Source organism: Tachysurus vachellii, chromosome 6 (genome assembly GCF_030014155.1).
Source record: "Tachysurus vachellii isolate PV-2020 chromosome 6, HZAU_Pvac_v1, whole genome shotgun sequence".
Taxonomy (NCBI): Eukaryota; Metazoa; Chordata; class Actinopteri; order Siluriformes; family Bagridae; genus Tachysurus; species Tachysurus vachellii.
In genome coordinates, this window is record NC_083465.1 from 21,381,107 (window position 1) to 21,393,339 (window position 12,233).

The 12,233-nt window shown below is 39.9% G+C and overlaps 1 protein-coding gene across 3 annotated transcripts in view; it reads left to right on the forward strand.

Annotated features, from left to right (window-relative positions):
• Positions 1 to 12,233, forward strand: part of LOC132847523 (sorbin and SH3 domain-containing protein 1) — a 47,191-nt gene that overhangs the window by 25,187 nt on the left and 9,771 nt on the right. Inside the window, exons 14-18 of one of the 3 annotated variants that reach the window (XM_060872884.1) lie at positions 2,215 to 2,264; positions 5,246 to 5,419; positions 8,667 to 10,081; positions 11,134 to 11,219; positions 11,893 to 12,060. In XM_060872884.1, coding sequence (XP_060728867.1) covers positions 2,215 to 2,264; positions 5,246 to 5,419; positions 8,667 to 10,081; positions 11,134 to 11,219; positions 11,893 to 12,060 — 1,893 coding nt within the window. Of the gene's footprint in view, positions 1 to 2,214; positions 2,265 to 5,245; positions 5,422 to 8,666; positions 10,082 to 11,133; positions 11,220 to 11,892; positions 12,088 to 12,233 lie in introns of all 3 variants that reach the window. The other 2 variants (XM_060872883.1, XM_060872882.1) reach the window with 2 other exon arrangements.

Consider the following 12,233-nt stretch of genomic DNA (forward strand, 5'->3'; position numbering starts at 1 on the left):
CAATGGTAAAGCTGTAACCTTTCAGACACAAAAGAGTCTTTAGGAATGAGGACTTCGTTTTTTTTGATTATATGACAATAAATGAGTAAAAAGAGTCAGGTGATTAAATAGCTGTTTTAAGTGTTATCATAAATGATAACAAGGCCCGAATTGTTTCACAGACTTTTTATATACATTAACTATAACTATAAACCGATATAAACATATAAATAAATAAAAGTATTGTTCTAAAAAAAATAGCCACATACACATTTGCTGTATCATTTAGTATATACATACAGTATATACTCATATTGCTATGTCATCTTCTAAGCTTAGGCATGCTTTTTGCGCTTTGGACTTCTAGTGTTATAGATGCATTGTCATGCTGAGGGACAGGATAATGAGGTCTGTGTGTAGTTTGATTCAGCGCTTCAGGGAATGGCAGCCAGTTTGTGATCTCACTCACATGTGTCAGGTCAATGGTCAGTCGCAGGCTTACATAATCACAAGCGAAAGGTGAAATTCAGTTTAAATAAACATATAGCCATCCATGTTTCTCAGAGAATCATATTCTTTACTTATATCTAATAGCTTTTAACTAGATGAAGGATAATGTTATTTTTTTCTTAGCCTGGACCAGATTCTTAACTGTCAATGGTAGGTATAAGTGACATGTAACGACTGAAATTCCCGTTATTATTTATAGTTACTGAAGAATATGATTTAAGATTTAAATTGAGTAATTACCTTAGTGTTTAACGGTTATGGAGTAAAGAATCTCTTTTTTTACACCCTGTGTTTTTTAGGAAACTGGTGACCTTTTAGTCATGAATTAAAAAGCAACATAGCTTCCAGACCTTCTTGTACAGTAGTGACATCTCTAGCCTGATAAGAGTTAAAGGGGATTTGTATTTATTGTAGTTGTCATAATGCCGGAAGGACATAATGTGATTGGCTTTCCCTTTCTTGATGTTTGCTCACTGTGATTGTGCTATCTAGAATTCTGCTTCAGATAAAGACTTCATGCATGCTTCCTGTTTGTGTTTTTGCTGCACCAGCACTAAGCCTGTTTAAACACACAGGCTCCCAAAAGAGTATGTCCTGCCTCTCATTTACTTTTACCAAAATGGACATATAGAATGAGAACACTAGAGCCCTTTTTCCACTGATCTGAGCATCTACATTTGCCCTAGAAGAATGAAGCTTCTGAAGCATGTGAGTTTATAAATAGAAAAGTCTTTAGACCAGCCAGATTGAAATTCTAATACAAAGTTGACATTCGTGTCCAAAGGTTATTTGTGACCTTTCTTGCCCCGGCAACCGGTGAGACAGACGTAAACACCGGGTACATCTATTTATCTGTTTGTTAGAGAAGGAACGTGTAACTGGGGTTGTGTGAACACATAAGCCATATTCCTCCAAAAGGGACATTAGCAGGTCACGAGTGGGCAATCATATTTGCAAACAACAGTTGTGCTTTTATCCTGAGGTGCGTTATTTTTGTGCCCTGTGACGTCCACTTAGGGAAAAGCAACAGAAACAGTGGCCTAAAATTAGCTGGCGCTAAACCATTCAAAACGCAGGAACCCTGCTGAGTGGCTGTCTGTTCTCTTCCGTTTGGATTTGCTGCCTGGTAATAACGGCCACCCCCACGTTATTGGCCCGACACATGTGTCAGCAAGCAGGGCCAGAGGAAAACTTCCTTTTGCACACTATTAATGACACCTTTGCGAATATGTACAGGATGTCAGATATGGGTTTACGCAATGCATGCTATTCTGAAAATGTGAGTGTGTGTGTGTGTGCGTGTGTGTGTGTGTGGCTGCCCATGTAATTTGGCCTCCTTCCCACGCCAGCTGGTTAATTGTCTGTCAGTCTGGTCAGTCCATAATGAGAGTGACTCCATAACAGACAATAGAGAGGATAGAGTAAAAGGCAGAAGCTGATTGGCTGAGCTGCTGACAGCCCCCTCCCCACAGAACGCTCACTAACCCCACCCCTCACTTCCAGACGCTTGTTTTGCCCCTAACTTGCATGCAGGACAAAATACTTGCTGGCTACCCTACGCTACACATCGTCCAGAGGACCATACGACATTGGGCTTTGAACACAGTAGACTGAAGTCAGAGGCGACTGTGAATTTGCCAGACTAACGTGCCCTGTCTTTTTCTAACTGCCAGAAGAGTTGAGCCTGTGGAGCTATCAATGACTTCTTTGTTTGGTTTGTTGCAGAGTGCCCCCTCTTTCACTCCTTTGGAAACAGCCTCCGACCTGCAGCAATAGTAAGTCCACTTTCCGTTTTTCCCCTCTTTTGTCGCTACATTCTGCATGATCATCTCCTGTTCATTTCCAGCACTTGTGTAGAAGAATAGATGTCTGTTCTCAGCAGGACAGAGGAGAACACCGCTGTCCCCCTACCTCTCCTGTTTCCTGAGTACCTCCCAGTGATACCAGTACAGCTTGACATGAGTGTGTGTGTGTATGTATGTATGTGTGTATGTATGTATGTGTGTATGTATGTGTGTATGTATGTGTGTATGTGTGTATGTGTGTATGTGTGTGTGTGTGTGTGTGTGTGTGTGTGTGTGTGTGTGTGTGTGTGTCTTAGAGGTGTGGAATTCATTGGATAGTATGAGGGAATGGATAGTATGTGATGATTTATTCCATGCTGAGGCCAGTGACTGAAAATAACACCTGGATGTATTTTGTGGAAAGATAAGCGAGCTCGTATCCATTCAGTGGCATTGTAGAAATCCCACAAAACCCTGATCTTGCTCATAGAGGAGTGCAGCTTTTTTTATTAGGCTCATGTTTTCCATTTGACACGGTTTTTAGGGAGCAGTCACACTACAGGGAACATTCTTACGTCTCACTGCTTTGTTTATGTCTGTGTTGATTTCTCCCTCTATTGGGATGAAGTTAAAAGAAATCGTAGCATGCCACAGCCATTGCTTTTATTGTTCTGTGGTCTAACGGTAGAAAGTACTACAAACATCCCTGACAGCCCGTGGGGAGAACATTCCATTCCTGTGTTAAAACACCCATGGTGCCATGGTGCTATTCTTAAAAAAATAGCATTAAAGGGTGCAATTAAAATGCCAAAGCTTTTTAATGTTTTTTATTTAGACACCAGGGACTAAATTAAACTAGTCATTTTTACACTGTTGTCATATTCATAGCAAGAGCATCATTGTAACTTGTTTATTGTCTTGGGTGAACATTCTAAATTGTAGAAAATGATGTCGGAGTAATTCTACCATTTTGAGTAATCATGTACCATTTAAGAATCTGTGGCATTGATTTCGAGCATTGCCAGTGTTGTTTAGAAGTTGTTTAGCTTTTTAATGGCTTTATTATTTTCTTTCGAAGCCACATGATGTGGACACAAGTTTTCTTGTTATAAAAATGAGACCAGCTGGTCTTCTGATCTAAACAGGGGAAGTGGAGGATGATATGCTTTCACATGGTCCTTTCTGAAATGCTATGGGAATTGAGACTAAAACCCTGCATTTTTGTACTCCATTTTTAGAACAATGCAATATTTCTGTCCAGTGAAGGATCCATAAAAAAGAGGCTGAACCTTCCCCTATATTGAAAGTCTACTTGCTCCTCCTATGTGTGTGTACGAGTGTGTGACCGAGCTCTAATTCTTACGTAAATCTGGTAAGATCATCTCTAGCAACTGGCAGGCAGACACTCAGGTTCCTCAGGCGTCTTGGCGGGACACGGATAGTCACCTCATGCTGTGAAACATCTGATGTGTTCTAGGAGTTGTCACTATTCTCATGTACGTGTCTGTGTTACATTTAGTGCTTGGTGTAATCAGACCCTCATTACAAGTCATTACTTTTAGATTCTATGTGGTTATACTGATTGATGGCAAAGTCAATAGGGTATTTAGTGCTGTCAAATTAAATAGGGCTTTATTAAGTAGTATACACAAATATCCCAAACTTAAAATACACTACAGCGTAAATATAAATCAATTTCCCGGCATCCAATAACACGTTTATTGTTATTAATTGAACCAATAAGTTTGCATAAAATGTAAAATTTTTACTCACACTCTAAACATTTTATATGAGAAATAAAACCTTCATCTGCTTTATTAATGTCTTTTTTCGCTGCCTTAAATATGTGAAGCTGCTATTAAAGATATATAAGGAGATTTTGATGGAATCGATCACTTGTGTATGCAATAACCAAGACTCTTTTTAAAGAATATGTTTAAAAAGGGCAAAGAAAAACAGTAATTCTTTTGTTCAGTTGTAGATCAGGAGAGTTTTGAAATGTGCAGAACATTTTAGCCTGGATGATTTCAGCATGCATTCTGTAATGAAAGGAGGGTGTGTTTGAGGGATGTGGTCTGAGTCCGCACTCATTACACTGGTGAATAAGCAGCCTTCAGGGATAAAAGTGCAGCAGACCACTGACCTCAACCTAGAGCCTGAAACTGTTCATGTGCTTTAAACCTACTCTCAAATCATTTGTTTATTTTCTGCATGTGTTCATTTATATTTAGTTTAATTACAGCCTAGCGTTTTTCACCACTAAATAGTTGCATTCTTTACTAAACACTTATGTATTATTATATAAACCTGGGACTCTCCAAAGTTTGACATATTTCATGTTAAATTGTGTGCTTTTATTACCAGGATTGTTTATAGTAGATAAGCTAGCAGGCTCATATCCGAGAGAGCATAGTCTGTGGGAGCATCTATGGAAAAGAAGTCCACATATACACCATGAACCCCATGCGGAAAGGTTTAGACACATTTTTGAATCACAGAACCTCTGGCCTCTCAGGAATGCTTGGATGAGGGATAAAGCAGCTGTTTCTGTCTCATCAATATCAAGGTGCAACCACTCAGGCTTGAAAGAGAGCCAAGAAATTCACTTAGTAGGCATTATCAGAAACACATTAGTCCCCGAAGGACTAAAAATAATTCCCAGCATCACCTGTGGCCAGAATTTAGGTCGATACTTATTGGTGATAAATTAAAAGTCTTTCTTTGATGGTGCCAAGACTTTGTGCAGAAGTTTTTATTGACCTGGTATGAATAATATACTATTACTATAGCAATATTATGGGTAATAGAACTATATCTAATGTCATAAATACTATTCATTTGGAGAGACCTGTGAACTGGATGCTTGCTTTTTATTGTCTATTTCTTATACTATGATAAACATAACACTGTTTACTAAGCAGGCCTGTACTGTGTGTTTGATTCATTTTGTCTGTCTCTCTGTGTGCTTCCAGCCCGACGTGTAAACCGGGCCCCATTGTGGCGGGGAAGGAGGGCGGCTCGGCTGGCGCTGAGCACGCAGCTCCAGAATGCGATCGGCACATTTACAAAAGTGTCTTGGAGGGTGGCGACATCCCACTGCAAGGCCTGCGAGCACTTAACAAACGCCATCCCAGTTCTTCTTCGAAAGGTAGGATCCTAGCCTTTGTTGTTCATCAATGACTTTGTTAAACATGTGTCCAGTAACGCTAACACTAAGGCTCCTGTGAACTAGATTATATGCTTTGCCTGTGTGTGTATGTGTTTGTGTGTGTGATAATCCTGCTTTGGATACATATACGTTAGCACTCATATTAATGGTCTGTTAAGATGGAGCAGCGAATAACTTCTCATTTTGACCCTGCTCATCTTATCATCATAACATTCCTTCTCCACAATATCGCTAAAGCAGCAATGCTCATTTGTCTTCCTGTGTTCCCTTGAAGCTGACATTTTTTTTCACACTTGACACCTAACAGATGTCTCGCCTGACCTTTAGTCACCAGTGTCTCAACTGGAGGCTGTGCGCTTTAGGCTTTTAGGTCCAGACACACAGCTTATATATTGCTTGCTGAATTATGCTCAGAGTCTCTGGTCTTTGGGGGATTTAGAGTAAGACATTTGGACTTACATTATACCAGTATGATGTCATTAAGAGTTCATCAACTGCAGAATCAATACACCATCAGCAATGTTAAATCCATTAACTCTGGACATACAGTATTTGAAGATCTGAAGAATTGATTTGAACGAAGTACCGAGCATCGACTCCTAGATATTCTATTCACAACTAAATGTCCACTTAAATAAACATAAATATTATGACACTGAAAGTGACCACTTGAAAGTGATGACCACTTGAACTCAGGTCAGTGGGTGAAAATTTCCGTCCACCGATTTATGAGCGCCTTGATTATACTGTAAACATCATCAGAAGAACATATTAATTAGGTTTATATTGTGTCAACTCTAACATTACTTATGCTGCATGAATACTGGAGTTCATGAACAGTCCATACTTTTTTAGTGGTTTATTTACCGATAAAATTTCAAACCTGTGCTATAATGTGTGATTTAAGGTCATGTCATCCTCCTAATGGTGTAGCCACAATATAGAGAGCATTGTGAGTTTTGCTTGTACGATTATCATACCGTGGAGTTTTCACATCACTCCACTCCTACAGTGGAGACTGACACCGGCTTTGCTGACTGCTCTGATATGGAGTATGAAGAAATGCTGGTGCTGCTGTAGATTAATATGCGGATCTGGTGTTTGTGACTGGAGCCGCGGGGGTGGGATGGACATGCCGAGCATGCAGAGATGCCAAAGCATGAGGAAGTCAGCTGTCAGACTGAGGTCAAAGGATGGAATTTGAGTTACATGTGACCCGGGGGAGGTTTAGAGGGTGGAAATGGGGTACCCAAGGGGACAAGAACTGTTTACTCTAATAGTTAACACAGCACTAATTATAAGTCAGAGGCAAAGCAGCTCACTCATGTGCTCACTGACGCTAGTGTCTCCATGCTAGTCATGATAAAAGACAGTATCTACGCCTTCATTATATTTTGGACTCAGTTTTGTTTTGTGACGATAATATTGTAAAATTGTGCACTGATTGTCTGGTGGTGTAAAGTGTTGTTTAGTCTTTTATTCATACATTCATTCATCTGTAGTATCCTGGCCATCACAAGTCAATGTAATCCCAAAGTTAATAGATTTCATATAACAGCAAGACTTGAAAACTCTATTGCTTTTGCAACACAGCAAAAGAATATTTTGTAAAGAATTGTATAATACATAAGTCACCGAACTTATGACATATCATTTATAGCTAGTTGTTCCAGTCTCTAACTCAGCCTGTATTTTTCCCACTTTGGAATCTACTAAGACATAAAAAAGCAGCTGTCAGAGCCAATGTTATAGAAAATGAATCACCTCCTGAGCAATCAGAATCAAGAATTCAGTAGTGCTGTGGTATAAGTTACATTATTCTCTCTTTTACAGTTATAGTAACATGTTAACCTTAAATATGATGTTGGACATTTTATCAGCTTGGTAGACATTTGGGATGATCTGTGCATCTACGGTGTGTTTGAGAAATACCAGGGTTTTGCAATTGCTACTAAACGCTTCTATTCACTAGTCTGGTCCTCAGGCAAGTTTCTAGACCTCTAAATCCTCTAAAATATAAGCTCCAAGCAGCAGATGCGTTTATATTCCTCACACTTTAAGCATGCTATTTTTTAACAACACTTTATTAATACCTTAAATCTTTCTAGTATTTTCTAGTAAGAAGCGTTTGCTTTGGCTGAAGTGTAGGGAAGGAGGTTTAATGAGATCAAATAAAACTTTTGGTTTAGAATTCCTTAAAGTCACAAAGACTTATGGAAGCCATTAAAGAGTCAGTTACGTAAGTGTGTTACCACAGCTGACGCTTTGCCTGACTTACTGATGCACTGGAGACTGTGAAAGGGGTCATAGGAAACCCATGTCAGCTTTATCTGGAAGAGACTTTAGAATAGGAAACAGTTGCATCTGCCTGTTGCAGCTTGTAAGCCAAGTCCTCACTGCATGTGTAGCGATCAAGTGAGTTTAGTCTTGATTTACTTTGGCTCAGTCAGGAAGAAAACAGTAAGGGAATTAGTTTCAATGTAAACATTACCTCAGCCGAAGCTCACTTGATACAGTGAGTATATTATGGAATATATTATTCTTGATTATTCACTGGCATGAGCATGATTGTCTTCTGAAGCTGTGAGAAGCTGAGAAAGGGAAGCTGACTACAACTGAGGATTTATGACTTATGTATGGTGCAGTTTCAGGAACTGCCTTGCACCTCATTTTTAAAAAAAAAGAGGCTTTGGAGGCCATGGGCTGTGCTATTTGCACTAATGTGTGCATTCTAGAAGGAGACTGTGAAAATTTATAGCGGGAAAGCATTTTATTGTATTTAAGAAGCCAGTCATCTGTCGACGTTTGGCATTGATTTGTTCTTGGGTGCCAGCTGAGGTGGTTAATCCTCTTAGTCATATTTTTATAAATATATATTACATTTATAGCACTTTATTTTCCATACCATTGCATCATAGTTTCTTTTGATGTATTTCATGTGTGCATGGCTTTCTACCCAGTAGTTAGCTTCAAAGAACAAAGATCTTTTGACTTCTGGAAAGATTTGGAGGAAATATGAAAAAATATGAAAGCACAAGATGCTTACCTTGAGTATTTTTGATCTGTAATTGATTAGAACTATTGCTATACTCTCTCCACGTGTTCATATAATTTATTGTTTTTATAATAAATGAATTATGCCATTGTATTTGCATATCTGCTGTTTTCATGTAGTGAGAGAACAATCTAACCTGCTGTTTGTTCTGTTACCCTGCATGCCTGCCACGGGATTATAAAGGTGGGAATGGCTGTGTGATTTCACCATGCTCCTCTGTAAATGGTCGCTCAGTTCTTGCCAGTAGCACACTAGGTACTCAGAACAAGACTAAAAACTCTCTATCTGCTGCCAAAGCCTGCATTCCCCAAATCCTCCCCTCTAAATTCAAGCCTAAATTTGCCTCTTCTACTGATGAGAACCAGGAGAGGAGAGCTGAGGCAACGGCATGGGCCAAAGTGCACAGCTGTGAGGATCTACACGAAGAGCCATGCCTCTCAGGAAACGATGATACAACAGACACGTACCATGAACTCGGTTCAGACACCAAAGCCAACTTTTTGCGAGAAGCTGTTTGCAAAAGTAGCACACCTATCCAAAATGGACCTATCAATGTAGCTGTAAGGAGCACAGCAGAATTTTCAACTCTGTACAGGAACATGCACCATATTGAGAGGCCGAGATCTTTGGGCCTCAGCCCTCATGCCAGTGTACGTAACTTGGCCTCACTTTTTGAAAGGTCAGATGCTGATATCACTGCTGAGCAATGCAGGAACATCCCCCGTCATGCTGTCAGTTGTCGTGTGATGGAGTTTGAGCGTATAATTCAGTGTTCTAACACCGGCCCGACACGCTCCGCCTCCATGCCTACACTACCCAGTGGCTCTAGCCCCTCCCATAGCCCCGCCCCTGTAGCTTGTATACTTCAGTCAGCTCTTTCTGCTGAGTCATTAATAACGCCTGGGACAGCACATGTAGACAATTGCTCCTTAGAGAGTGCCGAGGAGCAAACACCTAAAGAAGAGACTTCATTCTCAGAAAGTCAAGAGCCAGAGGTGTGTGTAGCATTTTCTAACAAGAACCATAGCTCAAGAACAGACTTACTCTCACACACTGATGGCAAGATAGAACAGAAGGATAGCTGTGTACAAAATGCTACAGCGGAAACTCCTTCTCCTGGTCTCTCACTGCCTAACACCCTAATATTAGGGCACCAACACCACCACCACCACCACCATGATCATCTCCCTTTCCACCTCAAACCCAGCAAGTGTAAAGGCTCCTGTCCTGCCTCCTACACCCGTTTCACCACTATCCTCAGGCATGAGCGTCAGCAGGCCAGCAGCTGCCTACCAGAGAAGAGACCAGGTCCTCCTACAAACCTGTTGCTAATGGGTCCGGCACCATTCTCCTTACGGAAGACCCTGCACAATCTCCAGTCCAAAAAAACTCTTTCAGCTGCAAAAAGCCTGGCCAGGGATACTGCAGAAAGTCGAGCGTTTTCGTCCAGACTGCGACCCATCATCCCCCAACGTCTGTCGTCTCTCGAGGTGCTGGAGAGGCTCAGTAATGGTTCAGAGGGGACCAATGGTGATGACTTCATCGATGCAGAATGCTCAGATGCCAATAAAAACCACTGTGGAGGTGGCTATGATGAAAACCTCTTGAGTGTCTCTCTGTCCATGCTCACACTCAGCCTTGGCTGTATTTGTGATCACTCATCCCCCTTTGATCCCTCTCTCCTGTCTGCTCTTTTTTTCACCACCGAGCGACTTTACTTTCTCCATGTCAGTGGTGTGCAGTGTGTGAACAACTTTGTGTGATCTTGTGGCAGAATGACATGATATTCATCTTAATTTGTTCGGTATGTGTGTGTGGTATGAGGCAAAGATCGTATATCAGTCTTAATTATCGCGTAAAGAAATTCATTTTACAACAGTAATGTCATGTATTTGTGTAAATATCAAGGCGATTTCTTAAATCCAAAGATATTTGTGTAGTTCACTGCTCAGTCTTAAAGTAAACCTGGGAACTGGACAGTGGACGGATGCCACTGACAGATGGTTCAGTTAATAAATTTAGTCATGATCGATTGTTATTGGTGGTCTCGCCTGCATACCCATACATCTTTTCCGCTTCATATGGATGAAATGATTGTTAGTTTTGTTTTCATTTATTTTTACTCAGACATTCAATTCCACATGCCACTGTGATCTTTTTGTATTTTACATTTGCACCTGATGAATGTAAATGTATGTTGTCTCATTTAATATTTTTAGTATATTGTATTTTATTCGGTTTTTTTGCCTTTTTGGATGTACAATGGCTTATCATCAAACATTTTCCACTGATATACTTTAACTTTGGGTTTCTACAATATACAGCGTATTGGTTGCAACCCAGTGGTTTCAACTCTGAATGCAGCATGCAGACCATTGTGTCCACATAGTTTAGTGATTCATATACTGTGTGTGCTCTTTCTAACCGCATTAACCATGTCATAGCTTTTTAATGATTAATGATCCTCATTAACATCTTCATTACTGGTGCAGTGATGGTGTTAAGAGTGTGGTGAAATAGTAGCTGAGAGTATTTCCTGATTCTGTCCTCTCCCTTCATGCTGAAGAACACTAAATTCATCCTTTAAGCTTTAGTTATTAAAGGAACAAAGAGTTACTTTGCTTGTTCTTAAACAGACTCCGAATCCTCACAGCCGTTAAGCCAAGGAGATCAAGGAGAAAACCCAGACGAGGTGGCACGCAGACGTTACGGAGACAAAGAGGTACGGCTTTGTTACTTCACTTCTGCTTCTTTTCCTAAGGGCTTTTAGGTTAATACATAAGATTTGATATTAACTGCTTATCAAGGTACAAAACTTTACTTACTGTACAGCTTATTTGATTATCTGTATTCAGATATTTATCTGCCTAGGGATACTGGTAAAAATGAATGCCATTTAAAAAATATCCTGTTTACACATCACTGATTTTGTTGTGTGTGCTTGGAGTAACGTTAAACCTAGATTCACACACAAAGTGTTAATTTTCCTTACTTTTTTGTTTCATAAATATAGCATATACCCAGTTCATGCTTATATATTTTTACATTTAATAGAGAAAGTACATCTGTAAATAAATAGAAAGATAAGAAGTGTAGCTTCAATGCTAAACCAACTATCTTCCTCAAATTAGCATTATTAAATGTTTCTTGTAAGCTAATCTCACGTGTGTCAAACTAGCCATATGCTAAAACTAAATAATTCTGCTGAACTGACTGTATAATATTTCAAAAGACATATATTTATCTTACACTAGCCTCAAGCTAAAAAAGACTAGCATAATGTTTCCCTCTGACTAGCTGTATGCTAGATGGACATTTGAACTGGATGTAACATAATTGTTTAGAATTGCATGCAAGTTTTAAAAAAAAAATAAAATAAAATAAATTGTTTTCAGAAAATCCTGGAAGAACAGAGACGTTTGAAGCGGGAACAAGAGGAGGCAGACATCGCATCACGCCGGCATGCAGGCCTAGTACTCACACATCAGCAGTTTATCACCAATGAGCGCTTTGGAGACTTGCTCACCATCAACGACTCAGAGAAGAGGAAGTCTGGCCCAGAGGTGACTGCCGTCATTAGCACCACGAATGTAGGGATAAAATTCTTTCCTAATATTGGACAGCAGGATTCTCTGCATAAATTTATGATGTATCACACGGATGATTATTGACTAACTTGATGTTGCGCATCATGTTCCAGATTTAACACATTGTGTGGTTTGTGTGTTGTTTACAG